This window comes from Astatotilapia calliptera, chromosome 22 (assembly GCF_964374335.1).
Source record: "Astatotilapia calliptera chromosome 22, fAstCal68.1, whole genome shotgun sequence".
In the NCBI taxonomy this organism is placed as follows: domain Eukaryota; kingdom Metazoa; phylum Chordata; class Actinopteri; order Cichliformes; family Cichlidae; genus Astatotilapia; species Astatotilapia calliptera.
In genome coordinates, this window is record NC_137442.1 from 27,177,365 (window position 1) to 27,205,124 (window position 27,760).

Here is a 27,760-nt window from a genome sequence, read left to right on the forward strand (position 1 = left end):
CCTGTGTATTGATTCAGAACATCTGATTGATACCACTACAGTAGCGATATCAGTATGTGTGCTTATTACGCCATATTTCTTCACATGCATTTTTGTAATTTCATATGAAAAAAAACCAATACAATCATAAACTAATTATACTGCATTGATTACACTGATTAGGAGATGGATCAGGCTCAGAGAGGAGTTTGTTCTTTGAGCACTACTCTTACAAGGTGGTGCTTAAGGAACCAACGTTTACAGACACAATCTTAACAAAGCCTTCAATAAAGACATTCCGCAAATTTGAACATTTACCAGTTCAAATTAGTTCAATCTGCATGTTACACAAATTACAAAAAAAAAAAAAAGTGTGTATACTGACACACATTCTCTCTTGTTATCGTTTTGTGACACAATCTTTAATGGAATTGTAAGATTTCTTTTAGAAATGTATGCATAGGTATACGGTTTGTTATAGACAAACGGATGGATGACTCGATAGCAGTGTTGGTCAAGTTACTTGAAAATAGTAATTACTTACTAATTACTTATTACTTCTCCAAGAAAGTAATCCTATTACTTTACTTGTTTTCAAAGGTAATTAGTTACTTTCTTACTTAATTACTTTTAAAAACATGATACACAACCTGAATAGGTAATAAAGCAATAGACTTTTCAGCCCAATTCTATTTTTTATGAATAATCCATCAAATAAAATCGCCATCACTCCTAAAACTTCCCCTCTTCCCTAAACAACTAAATGTTGTGTTGCCATATCATTTTTGATTCGTCGACATGGTGTATTTTTCCACCAACACGAAAGTGCTGTTTTTTTTGCTTTGTTTTTTTATTGTTGGTCATAAGCAGAGAGTGCTTGCTAGCGCTGTCCCCAGACATTAAACGTGATGAAACTATTCACGAAAAAACGCTGCATATATATTGTTTATCATGACTCTGGTTTTACGTGGCCAATCAACACAATTTAAAAACTGGTATATGTCACCTTGTTGCTTTGTCATCTTGAAGTGGTCATGTGATTAGCTTATCACAACTACTTTATTCTTCCTCAGTCAAACAGCAGCACTCATGTGATTGTTTTGCCACCTAGCTACAGGTGTTGTGCCAAAAAACGAACGTCTGCCAGAAAGTGATTGCCACCCGCGGGAACGCGCGCAGCTGCTTAAACATGTAGCGCCCAGATTACTTACAGCTACTTCCATGCAACTGATATAAGATGCGATAAGCTGAACACAGCTTCAACCGTCTGTTTGTTGAAAAATAGTAACGCAGCCGCACCGCATTTTCTTGTTAGTAACGGTAACAGCGTTGTAACGATAGAAATAGTAATTAATTAGATTATTCGTTTCTGAAAAAAGTAACGCATGTAAGTAAGGCGTTACTTGTGACGAAGTTATTTCCATCACTGGTAGTAATGCAGCATGCTTACAGGAAAGTAAAAGTAATCTAATTACTTTTTTGCAAGTGTAATACCTTACTTTACCCTTTACTCGTACTTGAAAAAACGAAATCGGATTATGCGTTATGTCCCATCTCTTAAAATGTGCATAACATTAGTATATTGTTATAGAATATTGTTGAAGGGACATATAGATTAATGGAAAATGTTGAATGGATGGAGCAGAAAGGGAAATAAAGCATACAGTGTAAATACTGTGAGGCTGCTTTGGCTTTTGTCTCATTTGTCTACCAATCAGAAGGTTGATGCATCCATTCCTGACTCCTCCAGACTGCATATCATCGTATCTGTGAGGAAGACAGTGAATGTGTGTGAATACAACTTACAGTTGAAAGCACTTACTCAGCTTGAGTAGAAATGTGTTATATAAGAAACAGCCCCCTTACCATTTACATGTAAGTATAACAAGGCTAAAAGATTTATAGAGAAATGGATGTATGAAATAGAAATGTTTTGGAAAATTGCTGAATTTAACAGACACTTAATTAATAGATGCTGAGAAAATGGATCAATCAATAGATGTAAAAGGATATAAACATAACTATATAATAAATACAGGGAATATGGATGGATTTGACTGCTACAGAAAATTATTGAATTCACAGACGCATAAAGCTGCATTTATACATGGAAACAGTTTTGGAACAAATGTGGTGATCTATCACTCAATTTTTTATTAAATCTGTCCTACACGCACACTGTCCTACTCAAGACATCTTAATAGACACAAAGCACTGATCAGTGTTTTTCCTTAAGCCATTCACTTCAACGTAACACAAGATGCAGATGAACAGGCAAACAGTTCATTATTTTTAATCCTTCATCTTACTTTTTGGGGAAATCGTGTTTGCTGAACAATGAAATACATATTAGCACCCAGACAATGGATGTGGTGATTGACAGGATTATATTTAAACAAAGACAGTGGTTAATCACTTCTCTCTGCACGAGGGCACACAGCCCGGTATCTCTAATTAAACAGAATTACATTCCATAACACACTGTAAAAGCCGGGGCGCGTGTCAGACCTCAAAACAAACAAGTGCACAAGAACAGAGAAAGAGAAGCTGACAGTCAACAAAATACTAAAAAGTCTGTCATCTGGACTTGTTTATGAGAGACTGGCATGGCTCTGTGTTTGATGCCTATTCAAATGAATCTAGCAACTAATTATTTTTTAAAATTAGGTTTTACCACCACCAATAGTGAGGCACTCTTCTGTGTACCCTACTTCCAATTTAATGATATTTAAATGAAGTGTTATTGAATAGTTTTACCTATTTTTCATGTATTACTGGTCAATATCAATGATTTGATTTGATATCAAGTGGAAAAAAGTATTGCCTAAAACATATTAGTTGTGAAGAATGTGGGAAAACACTTAGAGTTTCAATTAAATTTAGAGTTTATTGCAATGCATGCAACTATTGCACACTTAAATACATGTTATTATTATTAAATACTACATTTTCATAATTGTTGATGCCAACTCTGCAGATTTCCTCAATCAATGACACAGCTTCTGTAGTGGAAGCAGAGTCTGGGGATGAAGGGAATGATTTACGCATCAAGCTGGCTCCTTAGAGGAAAGGTTCCTGGGGTGGATGAGATTCCAAGGTTCTAGATGTTTTAGGGTTGTCATGGTTCACTTGCCTCTGCAAAATTGGGGCCACTGCCTCTGATAAAATTGAATTGAATTGAATTCCAACTTCAGTGGAATCACTCTTCTCAGCCTCTCTCAAAAGGTCTATTCCAAAGTGCTGGTGAGGAGTTCATCTGTCATTCAAACTTTAGCTTCTGGATGAACTATGGTGTTTTCACCCTAGTTGTGGTGTTCCAGGATCAGCTCTTTATCCTGTTGAGGATATTTCAGGGTACATGGGAGTTTGCCAGTTTACAGTTTGCAATATTTGGATCTGGTCCCTCCTGCATCCCCCGGGGTAGTACAGGATATCGGGCCTGTTGTTACAAGTTATCTGGTTCCTGTACCATTGTGAGAGCTAAGTCTGCATTACTGGCAATGAATCAGACTCACTGATGTTGACTTTTAATGAACAGAATTTCTAGGCACAGTCAAGTGGTTGAAGGTGACTGGTTTGGTGGCTGCAGGCTCTTAATTCTTCATTTACAGTAACAAATGAAGCTAACCCCATGCATGACTTTGGAACTGTGGGAGGAAGCTGGAATACTTAGAGAAAACACTACAGAACAACACACAGAAAGGCCCGAGGCTGGATTTGAAGCTAGGGCTTTTGCTATGAGGCAAGAGGCCTAACCTAACCACCACTGTGAATCATATTCTACTGTTCTATATATTGCCACTTCTCTTATATTGAGATAGAATCCAGTCCTGAGTGGGGACTATGTACAGCCTGAAGTAAAGGCCTAAAGGTTCTCAGATGCTCCCACACAGTTAGTTTTTGGAAACTATTTTTCACTTACAGTTGATATTCTCCTCAAAACACAATACTAAATAAAAAAAAGTTGTGAAAAAATTTTCCTTCAGTAAAAGAGCGTTTTTGAAAAAACACAGAGCCATTGATTGATGGTCATGACAATTTGCATTTGCACTAATCGTCAAGCTGACCTCACAGCCCATTTTTAGTCAGTGGTGCCAGTTTATAAGGTTAGGGGAAACCTGCAATTAGCTGAGATGGAAGAAGTCACTTTGATAAGTGACAAACTGTTTCTCCCACTGAAAATAAAATAAAAATGTATTTAATATGTAATATCTGAAAGTTTGCCTTTTTAAATTAGGTTATGAAACATTTTTCAGAATATTAAAATTTTTGGAGATGCAAATGGTAAATCACCTGATTCCTCTATAGCCCTTTTCTACTTTCTCGGATCACTTAAAGCACTTTATACAACATGCCTCATTCACCCATTCACATAGGCACCTTTTTCTGTGCTTAAGTGCTTTCTCTTTAACATTGCCACACATTCATGCTCCGATGGATGCATCAAAACGCAACTAGGGGTTAGTATCTCCCCCAAGATAACTTGACATGTAGACTGGCGCAGCCAGGGATCAAACCACCAACCTGCTAATTAGTAGTGGACGTGGAGCACCTGAGCTACAAATACATACTAGCATTTGATTTGAATGCATTGTGAGAAGCTGAGATAGTACAGTGTATGGTGGATGATGATGGAAAAACAGACAGGTGACTGGAAAAGCTTCTCCACCAGGGTGTCACATGATTAGAGCAGCCCTTTAAATGATAAGGAATGACAGAGCGTCTCAGATAACAAGAAATGATATTCAGCATTGCCATATGTGTCCCCACTCACAGTGATATCGTCCCCCATTCTGCCTCTGATGTACTTTGAATAACCCATTTCCTGCTTTGACTAAGACAATTTGAAGCAAAATATAAGGTATGTTCAGAACATTAACGCTTTGCGAGAATCAATCTATTGGTACTTTTAATACCGCAGCCTCTCATGTCCTTACTTTACTTTCCTGAAAGGATCAGCTGATAGGCTGTCTCCGGTTATTTTATTTCTGCTGAATGCCACAAGGATTCCTGATATGCTCAGTAGAAACTTTCCATCTGTGAATTTTCCACATATTTAAATGTAGTTAACCACACCTGCTTCTCTCCTTATTTTACACTGAATTGCTCAGTACCTCAATACTTAAGTCTTAACTATTGGTGCCGCAGGTCATCTCAGTTCTAGACAAATAGACTGAATATTCAGCAGAAATGTTTTACATCAGATATCCTTAGAGGCTCCCAGATCTTTAAAAAGATATACATTAGAAATAACATTTAAAGAGACTGTATACCTTTGGGCCCATGTGTGAAATTATATTTCCGGATGAATCCATTTTGAGCTGTACAGTTAGCAACACTGTCTGTGAAAAGATAATTACAAGGGTTAGTCGGGATGAAGATGACACTAATGATTAGAATTCATACACTGTAGCTCATGCCAGTTTTACAGAAGACCTTCATATGACTGTCTTTCTGTGTTGTTCTATTATTGATATTACTGCAGTGCTGAAAAGAAAAAGTCAATTAAACTTTCAGGATATTGATCTGGTCAGTTAAGTAGCAAACGAGGTTTTTAATCAGTTTCAGCTGCTTTGGTAATGAAATTAACCACAGGTGTACTAGGGGGCAACGACAAGACAACCCTCAAAACAGGGAATGGTTTTACAGGTGGAGGACACTAACAATTGTTCCATCCTCATCTTTTCCTGACTGTTTTTTCACTATTTGCATTTGTCTGGGTTCAGTGTTACTACTGGTAGCATGAGCTGATATCTGAACCCTACAGCAGTTGCACAGTTTGTCTTACTCCTGTAAGCTGGCACATCAATACCGCACATGAAAACTTGCCAGACAGTTTGCTGTGTGTTCCAGCCTCAAGAGCATGGAAAGGTTTTAGGATCTTCAAGATTTATGAATCAAGCGTAAGCACACCATTGGCAAATATACTGAAACTAGAATCAGGCATAAATACAAACATGTTTTTACATAAAATGTCGCAGAGTAACAAATAAAGTAGGCACCAGCATGAAAAATCACCAATTTTGTAGTGGGAGTCTTGTGAGGAGGAAATATCTATTACAAAATCAGTTGTTCTGTATGTTGATGATAAAAAATATATTATGTATGTATGTGTGTAATATGTATTTTGAAATATACTAATAATTTAAAACAAAATGAAAAGTAGCTGAATTTAAAGGATTGAACAGACATGGTTAATGGTCAAACTCTACAGAGAGAAAATAGCATTTAGAGGTTCCTATAGATGCAAATTCAAAAGTGCTGCTGAGCTTGGACCTGCTCAACTTGTCTGTTTTATTAGACTGGAGCTGGTAAGAGCTCCCGTCACCACTTTTGTCAGCACATTCCTTGCTAATGTTCTAAAGCAGTTATTAACAACTTTCTCAATTTCCATCTCCTATACATCACACATGTTGGCTAAGGTTCTTAGCAAAAGGAAACTCATCTGTTACGGTCCAAGGCAGACCATGATGGCTCCAAGGCACCTTCTAGATGAGGTGTTCCAGGCATATCCAACCAAGAGAAGGCCCAGGGGAAGACCCAGTATAACCTGGAAACTATAATTCTAACCTGGCTTCGGAATGCCTTGGTATCCCCCCAGGAGCATGCACGTTTAGGGGGAACAATCTGGGGGAAAAAACCTGATTGTTAAAACCTGATTGTCTGAATCATCTCACCTGGCTCCTTTTGAATATGGAGGAGTAGAGGCTCTACTAGTCTTGGCATGAGATGGATAAAAAAAAAAATGCTTCTTTCCTGCAGTAATACTGACTGTCCGTCACTGGACTCATCATTGGGATTGGATAGCTTCCAAAAGCAAGATATATCCTCTACTCCCACTCTTGACACATACCTTTATTAAGATACCCTGATGGACGTGGCCACATGCATCAGTAGTGCAACAGGACTTTAGTAAATGTGAATCACAGTTCAAGGCAACACCTGTGTGATGCAATACACAGCTGTATTACATCACATAAGGGAAAAAGAATAAAAAAGACTATTCAATTTCTACTAAAAGAAATAGGGACTCATAAGCGACTAAATTATATATAATTACAAATTAGTAGGTGCTTACAGAGAATTTTAAGAGCGTTTGACTCATTTATGTGGCACAACAACATCACAGTATGCATTATTGTTTAAACAAGTTTGAGGCACAACACTCATTTCAGCTTTTTCACATTATCTTTTATCTTTTTATGATCCCCACTGCTCACATTCACAACTGCCATAATGGGCAATAGGAGCCATGACTTGTGACTCATCAGCAGAAACAGGAAAAGTTAGTGCCTTCACACTGGCAATTCTGTGCTGAAGTATGCACTTAAGGTATACATTCCACTGTGAAATATATGGAAACTATAGTAGCTAATGAGCTGAAACAAAAGCAGTGGGCCCACTTTAGGTGTGGACAGAAGGAAAACAGTTGATGGAGACAACAAACAGACTGATGAGACACAGCTATTGCCGGGTACATGAAAACTGGCATTTTAAACAACTTGTCACAACATTAGCTCCATTACAATAAAGTGGAGGTAATGGCACTGATAATTAGATTGTCTAGATGTATGAAAGTAGTGGCCAGAGGATATTTGGGCAAATTTGTTTATGCTGAGGTGATTTTTATAGGTGGAGTGGAATGGATGACAGCCAGGCAGCTTGAACAGAGTACATTTCTCATGTTTGCGTTGCAATTTCCCTTGCCAATCTGTTTTAAACTGCACCAGTAGGAATCAATTGGAAAGTCAGGTGAGCCAAGGTTGTTAAAATGATGACAGTATGGGGATTTAAATCTTTAAGTTCAGGAAACTCACTAACCATGTAAAGTGGGATCTATGGTATAGAAATTCAAATCTGACTGAGGCAACAAATTCAGACAGTATTTCGCTAAAGTTTCCCTGAAATGTAACCCAAGAAGCTTCTAAGATGTACGGACTGTAATGCATTTACATTCCCAGCATGCACCTCCTTCCTCAGGCTTGTGTCTTGAAACTCTTTCCATATCCAGCAATTTTTTTGCTACTGCACAGTGACTTTTTTTATGAGCATTCAAAGCTTTTTTGAGGTAGAAGACAATAAATACTAATGTCTTTTTGTGCAGTGCTGTTTAATGTTCTGGATGATTACCTCTGTTACAGAAGACTGTGCTGGCATGTTTAGCCAATGCATCTATTTTCCCATGCTGAGAATGTAAAGACTTAGAAGGGTTTGGAGCACTGGATTAACTGAGAGGCAAATGGGCTGTGATGGGATGTGATGAGCCAATGACAACAGCGCACTGAGCAGACAGCGACCGTCTGATAGAAGCTCCTGGGGGACTGACTGTGCATTAGTGGATCCTTAGTGCTAAGTATTCCTCTGTCCGCATAAGCAGACAGCTCTGCAAGTAAAACACCACGTTTGTCTCTTGTGACGAAGAAGTCTTGCCTTTGTTCTGGATCACTTGTTAAGCTCTCAACATATGCATTACCCCAGGGACATGTGTACTACTTCAGATGGTGAGTCATATAAAAATAAAGCATAAAGCTTACAGACAGGTACAATGTTTAACCAGTTCCTTTGGTTAAACATTGACAAACGTAAAATGTATTTTTTCATAGTGTTTTTAGGGACTTGAATATTATGTTAGATGGTAATTACAAAAAAGAGAAATGCTTCCAGGGACTGTGATAACACATTAAGCATCTGTAGTTAGCAGCTAGGCTAACAAGTTAACATTAATTGCAAACGTTAGATTAGATTCTTTTACTAGCTTTTATTAACTTACTATTGACTGCATGATAAAAATAATAGTTTACGTGTTGTTTTTAAGTGATGTAACTGCAAGCAGTTGAGTAACAACAATGGAAACAACAACAAAAGAAACTTCAGATCTGAACTGGTCCCTGTTCTCAGGGAAAGACTTGGGGCAGTCAGTGAAGAATATCAGAGTCCTGAGATTTTGATCATTTTGGGGGCTCATTTTCTTCTTTCAGGATCAATTATCTAACTTGTCAAACATGTGTGTGAAAACTTGTTTCTCAGTGCATTCACATTATTCAGTGTTTTTTTTTTAAGTTAGGTTAACTGACTATAGCTTATCTATTCAATTCAATTCAACTTTATTTATACAGCACCAAATCACAACAACAGTCACCTCAAGGCTCTTTATATAGTAAGGTAGACCCAACAACATGTAAAATGTAATAATTTAAATGATGTCGTGTGAAAAATGCCAGCTTGGTAGACTGAACCTATTTTCTGTCATTTGGGTCTCATCTAAAACTAATGTGAAAAACCTGATGAAACCTGATGAAACCAACAGAACAATATCCTCTGCAAAAAGCAGAGATAAGATTCTGAGAGTACAAAAGTTTAACCTGCCTATGGCTAAAAATTCTGTCCATGAAAACTATGAATAGAATCTGTAACAAAGGACAGCCCTGATAATTTGCTGGAGCCACTCACCCAGTCAGTCATCAGTACCCCGAGTGTTCAGATTACCACGTGGACCACTGCTGCCTTCACCTTCTGCATCTTCTCTCCCTCCTCTCTCTTTTCTTGTTATTTCTTGAGGTTCCTGTGCTCGTTTTTCCTGATATTGCTATCACTTGGTATCTGTCACTACACCCCTTCATCCTCTTTTGGCACAGATGTTCACTATGCCAGCCTCTTGGTTATCTTGATCCATGTATGCCATGCCTGCTGGCATCTTGCACCAAGCTGTTCTGTGCTCGATTGTCTCAATGACATATTTTCACCTGGTTGTAGCTTGTTCTTGTGCTGCCATGAAATTAACAACGGTTGCACTAGAGGGGCGTCAATGGGAACTACGAACAACTGACTGCAACAGAGGCTGCACGGGTATTCCAACTTCTTCAAGATGGTGGATCAATATCTGCCAATGCCACTGAAGGTGTATTGTGTCTCTAGCATAGTCATCATGGAGGAGATTCTAAGAGACAAGCCGTTACTCTAGGAGAGCTGGACAAGGTGGTGGAAGGCCCTTATCCCATCAGTAGGGATATGCTCCTTTGTGCAAGTAGAAACAGAATGAGCACTTCCAGCAGCCTACAAAATGACCTCCAGCAGGCCACTGGTGTGCATATGTCTGACCAAACAATCTGTAGCAGACTTCATGAGGGTGGTCTGTCTGGCACCATGAATGGCAGGTTTTTTCACAGGGGAGAGCAGGTTCACCCTGAGCACCTGTGACCAACATAAGACCTAAAATGGACCACAGTGGCACAGAGTAGAACATGTAAACCCTTGGAAAATATAAAATGCATACATGGCATTGGGTCCTTTAATTTAGAAAGGTTACACAAGAATCTTTTTTCACCCTTAAAATTCAACTTATTCACTTTGCTTGCACAATTAGCTAGGCTGCTGGTGGCAGTGTGAATCTATTTTGTTATCCAGTTAAGACCCATAGTGCCAAATATACACCGCTGACAGTTAAATCAGGCTTAACATTTCATCCAACTGAAAGGATCCCTTCCTTGACACTGTCTACCTTTTGCAAAGGAATGTTTCTAACAAGATGAAGTTCCCACATTTAAAAATGATTCCAAGAGGACAGTGACTTTACAGTGATTTTTATAGGACACGATGTTCGCTGCTTCAGTGTGCTGTGGGAGATGAGTGGCATTATCACACTAGTGTGTATGAATAGAACATTTCCAATCCCCCCAGCTTGAATTGAAGATGCAGTAAGGCAAAAGTCTATAATGCACCCGACTACTACTAGACCTGCCTTAATAATATAGACACATCCACTGTCTACAGGACTTTTGTCTTTGTGTCTGTCTGCCTGTCCATCTTTTTGTAATGAGTAGCGGAAGCAGCCACTTCAAAGAGAGCTGTAAGCCTGTCATCTTTCATTGACAGACAATCTTCTTTCTTATATTATCTTTGCTATCTTTGTAATGTTCCTATTGCATGTAATGAGAGGTGCATTATATATCCTTCACGGCTTTATTACATTCAAACCAACTGGTTAATTCATAATTTTTCACACAGACTGAAATTCAAGAAGAGAGATAGCTCTATAGAAAACACCTCTGATATTATCAGCACTACAAAGTTTTATGTTTTGATGCATCCAGACCCTCAAAACACTTTACTTGAAAGAGAGCCAACATTATGGCATTAAAGAAATTCTCCAGGGAAATTTTGGCTTCAAAAGAAAGGATATGTTAACAGAGCTTGCCTGAAATGGTTATTGATTTTATGCTCATGTGAAATAAGTACAGACTCTTTTAATAATTTCGATACACAAGCACTAGATTTAATCTGGTCTGCAGTCAAAACAATCAATACATTTTCATCTCCATCAGCTCATGGTTTTGTAATGTCTGCTCTCATTTCCAACAGTCCTCATCCCACCTAAGCCCACATCTTAAGAGATTTTCTCTGCTTCTGTTTATATTAGAGCTTTCATCACCATTTCTACTAAGCTGTCATTTTGTTTATGCTCTGCCTGTGTCAATGTGCATGTTCTGCAGACTACTCTCCTATACATGGTATGTTTATGGAATGTTTGATTTAGGCTTAATGCTAAAATTAGGTTTATATATTTTAATTAGGGCTGGGTATCGTCACTGATTTCTAGAATCGATTCAATTCCGATTCACAAAGTCCCGAATCGATTCGATCCACGATTCGATTTAATTCGATTCTATTCAATTTGAATCTGGGAAATTTTGACAGAAATATTATAATTCAGATCAGTACATTTACATATTTTTGTATCTATAAAAAGGAAGCTGACACACGCAAGACTTTATCAAAGGTGTGAGCATCACAGCAGAGGCCTTTGTGTCAAAGTAGCTGAGGATGAAACACAGAAAAACATGAAGGTGATTTTCCTGGCCTGGGATTTTATAAAAATATTCTGCAGTACATCAAAAACGAAAGAAAACCATTAATCAACACATGATTGTAATCTGAAGTTACAGCGGTTTTATTAGAGACACGGCTAAGCATTTTGCATAATTTTAAAAAGTTTAAATTTGTTCAGTATTGAACAGCAGAAATTAGATTTTCTTTTCGGAAGTATATAAAACGAAAAAGAAAAAAAAACGTCGGCCGACAGCGCTGTAAACAACTGTAGTCTTGTGCGTAACAAGTAAGCGAATAATGAAGAAAACAGATTTTTAGACGGGAAACTGTTCTTGAAGTACAGAGAGAGCGAGAGAGAGAGAGAGAGCTGTGCATCGTGGTCGAAGCAAAACAGTAAAAGTCAGAGTGAATACATGACAATGTTTATGTGAAGCATAGTTTGGATCTTCTTTTGCTGCTGGTTCGGTCAATATTGTTTGGAGAGACATCAAACTAACAGCTTTAGAATCAGTGCATAAAGGGCGTGAACACAAAGCGCGGACCCGCCGACAGATCAGAATCAGCGAGCTGTCGGCTTTCAGCCCCGACCGTGAGAAAGGCGACATCTAACTGATTCTGATCCGCGGGTCGCGCTGTGTGTTTAAGTCTTTGTGCAGAATCCGTGTTCCTGCTCTCATTTACTGTCTTAGCTGTTTGGTGGTGGTTGAAATTTTGTGAGATTTCACCTGAGATTCTGACATTTCGGGCAAAATAAATTTATATTAAAAAATCGATTCAGGATTTTAAAGAATCGATTTTAATCGATAAATCGATTATAAAAACCCACCCCTAATTTTAATGGTTAATATCAAAGATTTTCTTTAAATGCTTTATGGTTTGTGGCAGATTAGCAAGTTGCAATAGCAGAAGTAGTTACTTGAATAGCTCTTCATTAAAAATAATAGAATTAATCATATACATAGCTGTAGCAACTGATGAGTTGATGAGTCGTACCATTAGGATAAGGGAACAAGTTGTTGAAAGTTAATGGAGAAGTATAAAGAATATCAGAAAGACTTGTGCTGTGTCTTTGTGGCATATAATAGAGTGCCAAGAGATAAAGTGAGGAAGTGGCAGAGATTTATGTGAGGATGTTGCTGGACTTGTATGAGGATATGACAGCAGCGAGGTGTAGGGTTTGAAAGACTGATGGTTTCAAGGTGGTCTTGAATTACATCAGGGAATCTCTGAGCCCCTTCTTGTTTGTAATAGTGATGGACAGGCTATCAGATGAAGTCAGGCAGATGTTTCTGTGGACTATGATTTACAGTGAAAGCAATGAACAGGTAGAAGAGAGCTTTGAGATGGTGGAGGTATGATCAGAAGAGAGTAATGAAAGTCAGTAGAAACAATACATATATGTTAATGAGAAGAACCTGACTGGGAAGGTTAAGTGCAAGAATTAGAGATTGTGATGATGAGACTGAGGGATGCTGTGTGATTGAAAGTACGCAGCAAGAACGGAAGGGAAGGTTTAGGATGCCTGTGAGCCCTGCAATGATGTTGGATTTGGAGATGACGGGACCAGCTGAAAGAACAGGATGTTATGAAGATGTTAAGATTTTCAGTGACCAGAATGGACAGGGTTAAAAATACATATAGCGGTTTGGAGATAAATTTAAAGAGTCAAGATTAAGATGGTTTGGATATGTGCAGATGACAGATAGTGGTTATCTTGGACAAAGAAATATGGAGGTGCCCGTGAGGAGGAAAAAAGGAAAAATACCTCAAAGGAGCTTTACAGATGTAGTGAACATCCGTAAAGCTAGTGACATTCAGAGGGTGTTTCAGAAGAGGATGCTAGGGATAGAGTGAGATGGAGGCAAATAATCCACTGTGATGACACCTAAAGGAAGCAGCTGAAAGAAGAAGAAGAAAATCTGTGCATTAGAATTTTTATAAACAGACTTCTGGAGGTAACCTCATAATAATAAGGTAATATTAGCTGTTACTTTAACATATAAGGATGCTATTACCATATTATGATGCCGGAATTAATCCTACTATACCCCCAGAATTCTTCTTTGTTTGAAGGTAACATTGTAAATATTGTGTTTAAGGTTGTTACGTGGAATCTTGGTAGTTTCTTTATATTAACCACAGATCAGGCCTGCAAAAATACTGCCTTTTTAGCTACTTCAATTACATTACATTACATTAAATCAACCTTGAAACATGGTTAGTTTATATGTTATAACTGTGGGGTTCGCTGTGGTTTGGAATCTCTCTAAAGTATTATAACAGCAAGATGGAGACGGATAACCTTCTTAGCAGCACCTTTACTCTCAGCACACCTCAACAACAACAAAACACTTCCTGTGCACAGCCCTCATGATACTTCACTGGCCACTCAGAAGTCAGGAAATCCTATACTGGGATAAATGCAGGGAGATTCTAGTGATTCTAGTGATGGGGATTCCGGTTCTTTTTAGAGAGCCGGCTCTTTCGGCTTGGCTCACTAAAAAGAGCTGGCTCTTCAGGTTGTTTTGTTGCTTTAATAAATTTATTATCAGCAACAGTATAAAATTATGTACAAAATGAATTACTAATGTAAAAAATGTGTTTTTATTTAAATATGTTTATTGTATAAATATGCTTTTATTTATTCACTCCAAATAAAATTTTTTATAATAAATTATAAAATACAAAAACCAACTGTGTACAATTCTACTTTTAACTATTTCAATTTTTAGCTTTTTCCTTTTAAACAAATTTAAAGTGAAACAAACGATACAGAAAAGCATGAAGTCAAACATAACTTTTAAAAACACCAGTATAGGCTTACAAGGCCCTCAAGGTAAAAAAAAAAACTAACAAACTACATTTTCTGCGAAAATGACTCACTTCCGGCTTCGGGCAGGTAATGGCGGCCATGGTTCACGCTGACGTTTATTCCAGCGTAGGAAGTGTTACGAACAGCTGATCGAATCAGCAAAGCGTGTTTCTGGAATATTGTGTTTTTGTTGATGCAAGTGCTTTTTATGCAATTTTTGCAAAGCTATAGTGGAAGGAAGCCATGACCTAGGGCAAGCTGATGGCACAAGATGTAAGTACTACTCCTCCGGTTTCATGTGCAAAAAAACCTTTATTGCACTAGCTTAAATGGTTCCAGTTCTACAGGGATTTAAAAATAATTACGCAAATCGGATCGTGCCCGCTCCGACCGGTTTTAAAGGGTTAATATCACACTCAATTGACTGCATTTTATCTTCCCATTGCACTGATGGGTGGACAGTTCTCAGGTGCTTGTGCAGGTAGTTTGTGGAGCCAGCTCTATATGATATCCTTCTCTTGCAGCCTCTACACTCTGCCTTTGTATTGTCAATAAAATTGAAATGGTTCCAGATTTTGCTGCTGTCTTGGTGTTACTCATTTTCATTACCTTTCTAATGTGATGATGATGTCTCTTGTTGTTGCCCTTGGCTCTCTTTCTCTCCTGCTCTGTTCCTGTGCTACTGCGAGTGTAACTACAGCCCCTCCCTGTTTTGCTCAGTGCAAACACAAGGCTCACGTGTGGCGTGCAGCAGAAAAAAGTGAGAGAAAGAAAAAAGAAACACTGCCAATAAGGAACCGGCTTCCGTTGTTCACTTCAAAGATCCGGCTCTAAGAGCCGTTTTGTTCTCGACCGACACATCACTAGTAGATTCAACACATACTTATTACTGCTTTGAAAGTGGATGTGTAAACATTCAGATGTGTAAACATGTAAATATCAAAACATGTAACCACCAAACGGGGACATAACTAGCTCTATAAACCTCATAAACACCTCTTTGTGTATCAAATGACATATAAATTTACTTCTGCACTTAACATAATGTGTAATCCTGAATTCAAAGGCAAAACTAAACATTCCTGTACATTTCATATTTCCTTTGACTGAAAACCTTCTACCAGAAAAAAACATGCCTGTATTTCCTAAATGCAACTATTATAATCAAATATCAGATGTTATAGTTGCTTTAAATTACACTACTGGGAAGTTAAAAATGGATACATAGCTATGCAGGCTGAATAATGTCAAGTATACAATTTACAATTACTTAATTAAAAATTGTATTTTTTACTGCCACTTTCCTTTTCAAAATAAAAGCATGAGAATTCACCAATGGAACATTAAAAAAACAAATACAAATTGTTCAAACATCATTTACATAATATAATCCTTCAGAGTTTATTTTCTGCTCTCGTATTTAATAACAATAATTACTGCTTTTCCTATTAGTTTGTAATAATGATAATGATCTTATCATTTTTTTATTTTTATTTTTATTTTTATTTTTATTTTTATTCCTATTTATTCTATTTATCCCCTTCGTATATTTTATTTATATTGTCTCTGTATTTATATATATGTGTGTGTGTATAACTCTGTAACTTCTGTCGGTGCTGTGCTTTTTTGGAAATCGAATTTCCCAGAGGAACCCACCCGAGGGATTAATAAAGTTCTATCTTATCTATCTTATCTTATCTTATCTTATTGTGATAACTGTTAACAGAAATCCTTACATGGATTACTTTGTCTTACTTTTTAAATATTATTACCTTCTCATCTCAACCCTACTAGCTAACTATTAACACATTGTTTCTGAGCTTTTTTCTGTGAATTTATGATGAAAAAAAACTATGAGTAAAAAGGGGGAGTGAGCACAACTGGAGTCACTTTGTAATTTCAAATGGCACAGAGCTGAATACAGTATGCACCATAACTATAAGGTTCAATCAAGGGTAAAAGTGAAAAGTGTTGTGGTATTACATTCAGTTGTGCACAAGGTCAAACAGACAGCTGCAGACACCACAGATAAAGTAGTCATTCCTGTGATAGTTTTGCTATTTGAAGCAAAGATATTAAAAGAGGGTACATATATATTTGTCTCGTTATAGTGTAATGTCTCTGCAAGCTAACAAAAAATCAGCAAGTATACAGACACATCCTTGCATTTACCGACTTCTGATAAAATTTACATCACTCTGACCCAAGTGGATCCTTGCATATTTTCAAATACAAAACTAGAAGACCTCCATTACTCAAGGAATACATTGGTTGCATAACTCATCCCTGAAGGAATTTTTTTTCTGTCTTTTGCACATTTTCAAATCACAAAAGCAGTGTAGTGTGCTTTGGGCTTTCCATTTCGAAATCTGACAGAATTTGAAACTTTAACATTTTGACTGCTGACCTTCCTTAGCTGCTCCTTGCAGCTTGACGTGACCAGAGAGCTGCTTCTGGGATGTTTCTGGTACGCTTTTGTAACTCATCCATTGCCACCTCCAGTAGCTGGACTGCATCGCAGCTAGAACATGAAGTTAAAGCAGTAGATAAGTATAGTCCTGCAGTTACAGTTGTGTTCAAAATAATAGCAGTGGTTTTAAAATGTGAGTAAAGCTCAAAATCCTTATAATATTTATTCATTGGGAACACAGCACATTATATTTTACATCAAAACATGAAGAAAAAGGGTATCAATATTTTAATTAATTTACAGAAAATGAAGGAAAACATGATATTGGGCTGTAAAAAATAGCAATGTCTGCATTTTTCATTACAAACTCAAATATTTACTCAATAAACTGAAAAAATGTTAAGATTTAGCATTCCTGTAAATTGCTAAACTAATATTTAGTTGTATAACCATTGTTTTTGAGAACTGCTTCACATTTGTGCAGCATGGAGTCGACCATGCTGGCACCTGTAAACACGTATGCCAGCCCAGGATGATTTGACAACCTTCCACAATTCCTCTGCATTTCTTGGTTTTGCCTCAGAAACAGCATTTTTGATGTCACCTCACAAGTTTTCTACTGGATTAAGGTCCGAGGATTGGGCTGGCCACTGCATAACATTAATTTTGTTGGTCTGAAACAAAGATGCTGCTCACTTGTTTGGGGTCGTTCTCTTGTTGAAACACCCATTTCAAGGGCATTTCCTCTTCAGTTGTTTAGGAAGAGGGGAAAGTTTTAGGAGTGAGAGAGAGAGAGAGAGAGAGAGAGAGAGAAAGAGAAAGAAAGACAGCAGAAAAAGAGAGAGAGCAAGTTTTGAGATGTGAGAGATTTGTGACGTTTAGCATATTTGGAGTGTGTAGTGTTGTGGATAGTTTTGTGTTGTGTGTCAGAACAATGAGGTGACTGCTGTCTCCAGGTAGAGAACAGGTCAGGCCTGCAGGTATCAAGCTGTGATGTTCTCCTTTATAGTGGACAGAAATTATTTTTTTGGAGTGGCACAAATAATTTCTGTGGCATCTTATTGATAATTTTGCCCCATATCATGGATCATCCCATGTATTTATTCCACACTACTGTAATCAGTGACTTTCCTGAAGTATTGTCACTCACTTCTTTTACCCATATGAGCTCAATGGTGGTCTGATAATGAGCCCAGCATCAACATGTTCTATAATCACTGCACATCTGCTCTATTGTCACTTCTTCTGTGCTGAATCCTCCACAAGCACTCTTAGAGAGAAACAAAACATTAGCCGTGGAGCGTCCTGGAGGTCATGCCTAGGTCAACAGATTCCAGAGGTGCTGTAAAAGGTCATAAAGTTAACAATCTGCCATAAAAGGAGTAACACTGATTTTAACACAGTATGTGCCTCACACTGTATACACATTTTCTCCACTGTAACATTCAACATTTTCCCAACAACGCACAGTGTGATAGTATAACCAACACATAGCCAGTAAAACACAGTTTCCTTCACACAAAAAACAGTAAACCAGAAAAGTAGCAGTCAAAGGTTAAATCTGCAGGGCCCACAAACTCTAATGTGACCCTAAAATCTCCCCCTCCACACACATACATACATCCACCCCTTTGTCACACCTGGGTGGAGGTAGGTGCAATCTTTCATACCGGTGTTAAGTCAGTCAACTCAGTCATCTTTGTCAGTCCAGTCAGTTCCCCATTTTTATTATTATTTATTGTTGATAGTGGAATCTTTAAGTTTCTACTGCCAGCAATATGACGCCATTTGAAAAAGAAAAAGAAAGAATTTAGACTGGGTTACCTCACTGAATCCTTTTAGACCGGGACTCGCTATCTGATTGTGTCCCAAATAAGTGGATTTCTCCAGAGCCCATTTTAATGTGGAGAAGCTCACTTGAGACCGTTTTCCCGACAACATGTTGTATAGCGCTTTCCGTTCTAATCGTGCAGATCTGCTTAAATGACAGAGATTATCAAACAAAACTTTCATAGCACTGTGAAAGTAAAAAAATAAGAAAGGCCTAGTTAAATCATGAAGCATGCTCTTAATCTCAGGAGGGTAACAATCTATTAGTCTCGCTCATTCAAGACCCCTCATCAGCATTCTGTTTTCCCCAACTATAATTCAATCATCTTTCCCCCAAAATAATACTAGTTCACTAGTCTATTGTGACGGAGTCACCCCGTCCCGAGCCGCCGACAGCTGATCTGGGCGCATACACGCACCACCACCATTAGTTTTTACAATTACCGGGGCTGCGCGGCTTTTCGGCGACCGGGCAGATAAACAAAAAGGGGTGAGAGGTATAGTTTGAGCAGCGCAGAAGGTGGCCAACGTATTTTCCCACTTACCTTCCATAAAGCCGGTCGCGGAGACTCGCTATGATCGCCGAATTATACGGGGGTTATGCAAGCCGATGGTATGGGGTTCCGGGGTTTAAATAGTGGGTTCGCGCGCGCTTGAAGAGTCACGTGAACTGCATTATTCTTTTGGTTTGTTTGGTGTTATTGTGAAACACTGTAGTCTGCCGGGAAGTGGCCATAAATGTCTGTATATACATATATGTATTGTAGGACTACAGCAGGAAATAAGCTGAGGGGGAAAGACGGTTTGATAATAATAAAGAGATGACTATTACGCCTAGTGGGAGGGGCTATGGGGTATAAGAGAAGGCGGTCAGGGCCCACCTGTTGTTTTTGCTTTCTTTCCAGTGAGCTGTTACAGAGAGGGTAACATGCAGACTGTGTTTTGTATATAGATATTTGTTTGTGCGACTTAAGTCAGTTCTATTTCTTTGTAAATAACTTTTTGTGCACTTGGGAGGCCGGCAAAATAAATAAATTATCCACACTGAATGCTTTCCGACTACGCCTGTATTTGTTCGGAGGAAGTTTAGGAGAAGGAGCCCGCGACATATGGTGTCAGAAGTGGGATGGCTAGTCGGAAGAGGAAAACGTGCCTCCCAGTTAAGCGCACAGGGCTGCGGTCCCAGCAGCATGAGCTTCCGGCGGGGAAGACAGCAGAGGAGCTGGCATGGGACACAGTGCCGTCATCTTCTTCAGCAGAGGAGGAGGAGGAGGTTTCGGGCAGAATTGGTCCAGAATTGCCGACTGCTGCGACCGCAGCACGTGACCCAAATGGAGAGCTGATTGCGATGATGAGGGACTTCCTGGCGGGACAGCAAAGGAGAGAGGAGGTTTTTTTGGCAGAACTCAGGGGGCTGAGGACTGTTTCCCCTCCCAATGCTCAGCCGCATTCAGGTTTTGCTGCTCAGCAAAGTCCAGTCCAAGCACCAGCCGGAGCAAGCACCACAGCAGCAACGGCCACACCAAGCACGGCAACAGCAAGCAGCCCCAGAATGGTTCTGCCTACACCTGCACGTCAAAGAGGATACCGGGATTCCCCAGAGGAGGTTCCCTCTCGTCAGTCACAAGCAGTGACCAACAGCCTCGACCAGTCAGTCCCAGAGTGGATGCGATCTGCTGGGCCAAAAATTCCACCCTATCAGATGGGGGAAGACATTGAGAACTATTTGTTGCGTTTTGAGCGAGTTGCCAAAACCTGGAGATGGCCAGAGAGTGAATGGGCCTGTCGTCTAGTTCCACTGCTATCAGGGAAGGCGTTGGAGGCCTACACTTCAATGGATGAAGAAAGAGCCCATCGTTATGAAGATTTAAAAGCTGCGTTGCTAACCAAATTTGACATTTCCCCTGAGACGTATCGGCAGAGGTTTCGGTCCAATACTGTTCCACCTGGTGAGAGCCCCACAGAGACCTATTATCGCCTGAAGGGCCTCTATCGGCGCTGGATCCGACCAGAGCAGCATACGAAAGAAGAGATGGGAGAAGCTATCATCATGGAGCAGTTAATCCGCGTACTTCCAGGGGAGGTGAGGACCTGGGTGAGGGAGCATGAGCCAGCAGATGGACTGACCGCCGCTAAGCTGGTGTCACAGTACTTCAATGCGCGTAAAGGAGCACCACCTGCACGCTCATCTGGGACGCCACAGCGACCACCACTCCCATCATCGGGTCTTCTGAAGAGGGAGAGCAACCCAGAGCCACCCGGGAACCCCAAGGTATTCAACGTACGAGGGCCGGGTAAGGACTTTCTTTGTTATTATTGCCAGCAGCCAGGTCATAAAGCCTCGGTATGCCCTATCCGGAAGGCTAAAGTCACTGGTGCCTGCTATGCACCCCGGCTGGAAATGGAGCCCACAAGGGTCCAGCCAGTGGATGTGCAACGCTATAAAAAAGTGAAGGTCAATGGTCAGCAGGCTACTGCTTTGCTGGACACTGGTAGTTTTATGTCTTTAATTAAGCATAGTTTGGTACCAGTGAACAGTGTGGACTATAGCAGACAGGAAGAAGTTTTATGTGTGCATGGTGATAAACATCCATACCCAAAAGTGGAGGTAACAGTGACTATTAATGAACAGCCATACCTGTTATCAGTTGGGGTGGTCCAGAACTTGCCTGTAGAGGTTATTCTGGGGATGGACTTGCCTGTACTCATGGATTTGCTGCAAGAAAAAGAAGAACAGTGGACCGAGACTGATATGGGGGATAAGGGGAATGCTAAATTAAATGTGTCTGGCCCAGTGGTCACTAGAGCCCAGGCGAAGGCTGGATGCCAACCCTTGCCAGACTTTGACGGTAGTCTGTGCGAGGGTGGCACTAAGGGGCCAAGAAAATCCCGCCGCCAACGCCGCTTTGAAAAGCAGCTATGGTCAAAGGGGCCGGACACTAAGAACATGAAATGGGATGTGCCAGAAAATATCACTTTGTTGCAAAGGGAGGATGAAACGTTGAAAGTTTTGTTTGCTAATGTGACTGAAGGGGGAACTGGGAAATGGGGAGGGAAAGAGAAGTTCATTGTTGACAAAAATGTGTTGTATGCAGTTGACGGTGACCACCAACGGCTTGTGATACCTTCTAGTTGTAGACCCCTCATTATGCACCTAGCACATACCCTCCCCTGGGCAGGTCATTTGGGTCGCCAAAAAACCTATATGCGAGTTAGCTCACGTTTCTTTTGGCCGTCAATGTACACAGATATACAGAAATATTGCCGTACATGCCCTATCTGCCAGAAAACATGTCCAGCTCGCAAGTCTGACAGGGCTCTGCTACAGCCACTTCCAGTCATCTCCACCCCCTTCCGTAGGATAGCTATGGACATTGTGGGTCCTCTGGTAAAAAGTAGTCGGGGTCATCAGTACATTTTGGTGGTGTGTGATTATGCGACTCGTTTCCCGGAAGCTTTCCCCCTGCGTACGCTCACGGCACCCAATGTTCTGCGTGCACTGGTACAGCTGTTCTCCCGGGTGGGGATACCAGATGAGATTTTGACTGACCAAGGGACTAACTTTACCTCTAGGTTGATGCAGCTCTTCCACAATCAGCTAGGCATCTCTGCCATCAGGACGTCACCTTACCATCCACAGACAGATGGGTTGGTGGAGAGGTTCAACCAAACTTTGAAGAGGATGTTGCAGAAGTTTGTGTCAGACACTGGGAAAGACTGGGACCAGTGGCTACCCTTCCTGCTGTTTGTGTACAGAGAAGTTCCCCAGGCTTCCACTGGTTTCTCACCATTCGAGCTACTCTATGGTTGGGATGTGCAGGGCCCGTTGGATCTCCTCCGGAAGGGTTGGGAGTCTCCTGCTTCTGCTGCAAATGAGAAAGGAGTGGTGCAATTTGTGCTGGAAATGAGAGATCGGTTGGGGAGATACCATGAAGAGGCCGAGGTCAACCTGTGAGACGCTCAACGAAGCCAGAAGACCTGGTATGACCAACAGGCCCGGCAACGTGAGTTTCAACCTGGTCAAAAGGTGTTGTTACTTCTCCCCTCAGCCAACAGTAAACTGCTGGCGAAATGGCAAGGGCCATACACAGTTCTTTGCAGAATGGGGCCAGTGACCTATGAGATTCATCATCCTGAAAAGAGAAAACAGAAGCAGACTTACCATGTGAATCTCCTGAAAGAATGGGAAGAGCGTCCCCACCAGGCCCCTGCGAAAGCTCTGATGGCAAGAGAAGTGCCAAGAGAAGGGAAGACCGAACCCGAGCAGGGAGCCGATCCGATGTTTCCGGTGTTGACTCATCTCCCCCTACAGCAGGCGGCGGAGCTACTCCAAATCCTTCGGGAGACTCCCTCTTTGTGTTCAGTTAACCCCGGCAGGACCACCCTTGTCGAACATGTGATACGCCTAAAGGAGGGACATCCCATCCGCCAACAGCCATACCGGATTCCACAACACTTGGTGGAGAAACTGCGACAGGAGGTGGAGAAGATGCTGGAGCTTGGGGTGATAGAGCCGTCCTGCTCAGAGTGGTGTAGCCCGGTGGTCATCATCTTCAAGAAGGATGGCTCCCTACGCATCTGCATTGATTTCCGGAAGCTAAATTCTATTTCAGAGTTTGATGCCTACCCCATGCCTCGAATCGAGGACTTGCTGGAGAAGATCGGAGCGGCCAGGTACATCACCACCTTGGATCTGTGTAAAGGGTACTGGCAAGTGCCACTGGAGGAGTCTTCTCGACCGTACACCGCCTTCAGGACCCCTGCCGGCCTGTTCCAGTTCACAGTGATGCCATTTGGCCTACATGGGGCACCGGCCACCTTTCAAAGGCTGATGGACAAATTACTACAGGGGTGTGACCCCTATAGTGCTGCCTACCTGGATGATGTAGTGATCTTCAGCAACACCTGGGAGGAGCATCTGCAGCACTTGTCCGAAGTCCTGGGAAGAATCCATAAGGCAGGATTGACCCTCAACCCCTCTAAATGTGAGTGGGCACGGCAGGAGACCCGCTACCTTGGCTACCAAGTGGGCAGAGGTGAGGTGCGCCCGCAGATGGATAAAGTGGACGCTATCCAGAACTGCCCTCGGCCTCGCACAAAAAAGGAAGTCCGGTCTTTCCTGGGGCTGGTTGGCTGGTACCGAAGATTTGTGCCCCAGTTTGCAACTATTGCGGCCCCTCTTACTGCATTGACCAGCAAAGACCAACGGAATCCTGTCATATGGACAGCGGAATGTGAACAAGCCTTCAACGGGCTGAAAACCTGCCTGTGTACGACTCCAGTTCTCAGGAGCCCCAACTTCAGGAAGAAGTTTCTGGTCCAGGTGGATGCCTCCAAAAGTGGCCTGGGAGCAGTGCTGGCCCAAGGGGACCCGGGAGATGAGCATCCGGTCCTATACCTGAGCCGCAAGCTGCTGCCACGGGAAACCAACTACTCAACGGTGGAGAAGGAGGCTTTGGCCATTAAGTGGGCACTGGAGAAACTCAGGTATTATTTACTTGGAAGAGAGTTTGAGTTGGAAACTGATCATCGAGCGCTCACCTGGATCCATTCCATGAAGGACCATAACAGCCGACTGACACGCTGGTACCTTTCACTGCAGCCTTTCAGATTCATCATCCGTCACAGACCAGGCAAGCTCAATGTAGTGGCAGATTATCTCTCCAGGTTGCCGCACAACGCCAACCTCCAGGTGGAAGGGGATGATGTGACGGAGTCACCCCGTCCCGAGCCGCCGACAGCTGATCTGGGCGCATACACGCACCACCACCATTAGTTTTTACAATTACCGGGGCTGCGCGGCTTTTCGGCGATCGGGCAGATAAACAAAAAGGGGTGAGAGGTATAGTTTGAGCAGCGCAGAAGGTGGCCAACGTATTTTCCCACTTACCTTCCATAAAGCCGGTCGCGGAGACTCGCTATGATCGCCGAATTATACGGGGGTTATGCAAGCCGATGGTATGGGGTTCCGGGGTTTAAATAGTGGGTTCGCGCGCGCTTGAAGAGTCACGTGAACTGCATTATTCTTTTGGTTTGTTTGGTGTTATTGTGAAACACTGTAGGCTGCCGGGAAGTGGCCATAAATGTCTGTATATACATATATGTATTGTAGGACTACAGCAGGAAATAAGCTGAGGGGGAAAGACGGTTTGATAATAATAAAGAGATGACTATTACGCCTAGTGGGAGGGGCTATGGGGTATAAGAGAAGGCGGTCAGGGCCCACCTGTTGTTTTTGCTTTCTTTCCAGTGAGCTGTTACAGAGAGGGTAACATGCAGACTGTGTTTTGTATATAGATATTTGTTTGTGCTGACTTAAGTCAGTTCTATTTCTTTGTAAATAACTTTTTGTGCACCTGGGAGGCCGGCAAAATAAATAAATTATCCACACTGAATGCTTTCCGACTACGCCTGTATTTGTTCGGAGGAAGTTTAGGAGAAGGAGCCCGCGACATCTATGTATCACGTTTCATCTCTCTAAGTCAACCGGACAAGATGATAAACAGAAACACATGCTTAAGATGCTGTTTGGTCTTCATGAGCTTCATTGTATGTGTTAGTATGGTTAATGCATTTTCTGTTTGTGTGTGTGATGTTCTATACATTTCTCTTTTTGCAGTGCTTCAGACTCCTTCTCAATTTTCCCACTTAAGTCAGTTTTCCTTTTTCCCAGATTCGCTAACCCAAATTTGATTTCCCACACTAAATAACAGTATTCATCTGTGTCCTCACCTGTTCCTACTTCCACTGTGGTCTCCTCTCCCCCTTCAGCAGTCCAGTGGCAGTTCTTCTCTTCAGCTTTGTCCTGTGCAATCCCCCACTGTCTCTTTCATTGCCATTCCACTCCAAACGTGGCAAATGTCAACTCAGACAGTCTCCTCAAAAGCCCTTCACACACAGTGAAGTTGCAGCTTGCTGGAAACACATCTCCATCCAATCAAGATGATGGGTAACATGGCTAACAGTACTTTTCAAGTAATTAATTACTTTTAGAATCTTGTAATTCAGTTACTAACTCAGTTACTTTTTTGAAGAAGTAAATAGTAACTATAATTAATTACTTTTTCAAAGTTACTTGCCCAACACTGAGTATTTTGATAAAAGCAAATTGATCCATGATTCCTGGTATGCGATAAATAGGCCCGCCACCATAGTAAGAGAAACAGCCCCATATCATGATGCTTGCGCCACCATGCTTCACGATCTTCAGATTGTACTGTGGCTTAAAGTCAGTGTTTGGGGCTCGTCTGATAAACTGTCTGTGGCCCTTGGACCCAAAAAGAACAATCTTACTTACATCAGTACACAAAATGTTTCTCCATTTCTCTTTAGGCCAGTCGATATGTTTTTTGGCAAATTGTATCCTCTTCAGCACATGTCTTTTGTTAACAGTGGGACTTTGCGGGGGCTTCTTGCAGATAGATTAGCCTCACACACGCATCTTCTAATTGTCACAGTACTCAGAGGTAACTTCAGACCGTCTCTGATCTCCCCAGAGCTGATCGTTGGCAGAGTCTTTGACATTCTGGCTATTTTTTCATCCATTTGAGGTAGTCTTCCGTTTTCTTCCATGTGTCTCCAGTTTGGCTTTACATTTTAAAGCATCATTTTAGTTGAGCAGCCTATCATTTTCTGCACTTCATTGTATGTTTCCCCCTCTCCAATCAACGTTTTGATTAAAGCACACTGTTCTTCTGAACAATGTCTGGTACGAGGCATCTTTCTCAGGTTTTCAGAGAGAATTTCATGTACAACATGTGCTGGCTTCATCCTTAAATAAGGACCACATGAACGACACCTGTCTCTTCACATAACGAATGACCTCACTGATTGGACTCCACACTGCTATTATTTTGAACATGCCCCTTTCACTTAATTATTCAATTAACACACCGACTCAGGTGCATTCATCTCATGAATGTTGGGTCTGTTGATTTCTCTGACTCTACTACACCTAGTGGTAAATTATTTGCCATGTAATATTATGACTTATACCAAAAACACTGACTGTTCTGGTTAGTCATGTTAGACTGCTATTATTCTGAACACAACTGCAGGTGTCCCCACTTGGCAAATCCCACTTTAAGCTCTGTACAAGGTACGGAACAGATGTCTTGATGACCAGCAGCCACACTGCTGGGGAATTTCATAAAAGTGAATATTAAAATGATCATGTCCTAAGGATTAACTCATATAAGTTTGTTATCTCCATAACTCTTTTGATTGTGCCACAAGTGAAAGATACAGTTTACCTTTAAGCTATTTCCTTATTAGGAAATAATAAGGAAAGTCCCAGTGAGATAATTAATGATTATTTGATGAATCTCATGGTTTATTGTCAGTTTGTGTTTGCTTGTGTGTAGTATTTTTTAACATAATTAAATTTGGCAAAGCATTGTTCAATTTAACGCGTTGAATTATTATTCATTTGTTTGTGCAGCCTTGGGAAATTACACTGGGCTTTAGATGCTTTTTACATTATGAAGGTGGTATTACTTTATTAAACTGGTTCCAACATATATGCAGAATTCAATTATGCATGTACATATCATATGATTTGAAATAATTGCTGCAAAGGCTTGATCCCATCTACTATGCATATTTTAAAATCTAAATAAGTATGGTACTTCCATCTTCTAAGATATTTTTGCTTATTCTGTAATATTCCACTGACTTCTACCAAGCCAAGGAAGCCATTGCATAATCAGGCAACCCATTTATACAGAGCTAATACAGGCCTATGATTTTCGACACTGGGAGAGCTTGAAGGGTCAGCAGTGGATACTGCAGAGTCAATGTGATTCCAGAACCATGGATTGGAAACTCTGCCAATGGAACTCATATCTGTTATATATATATATTAGCTAGACTGAGCTAATATACTGAGTTATCAGCAGTCACTC

At 40.8% G+C, this 27,760-nt stretch overlaps 1 protein-coding gene and 1 long non-coding RNA gene across 2 annotated transcripts in view; one reads left to right on the forward strand and one right to left on the reverse strand.

Annotated features, from left to right (window-relative positions):
- Positions 1-27,760, reverse strand: part of LOC145423557 (uncharacterized) — a 482,209-nt gene that overhangs the window by 235,700 nt on the left and 218,749 nt on the right. The gene's annotated exons all lie outside the window — the stretch shown is intronic.
- Positions 19,226-22,812, forward strand: LOC145423556 (uncharacterized). Its single transcript, XM_080296205.1, has one exon. The coding sequence runs from the start codon at positions 19,984-19,986 to the stop codon at positions 22,810-22,812; it is 2,829 nt and encodes a 942-aa protein (XP_080152331.1). The 5' UTR covers positions 19,226-19,983.

Bases quoted from the DNA above. Each gene is read 5' to 3' on its own strand.
- LOC145423556 (XM_080296205.1), top strand. From the start codon at position 19,984: ATGGCTAGTCGGAAGAGGAAAACGTGCCTCCCAGTTAAGCGCACAGGG.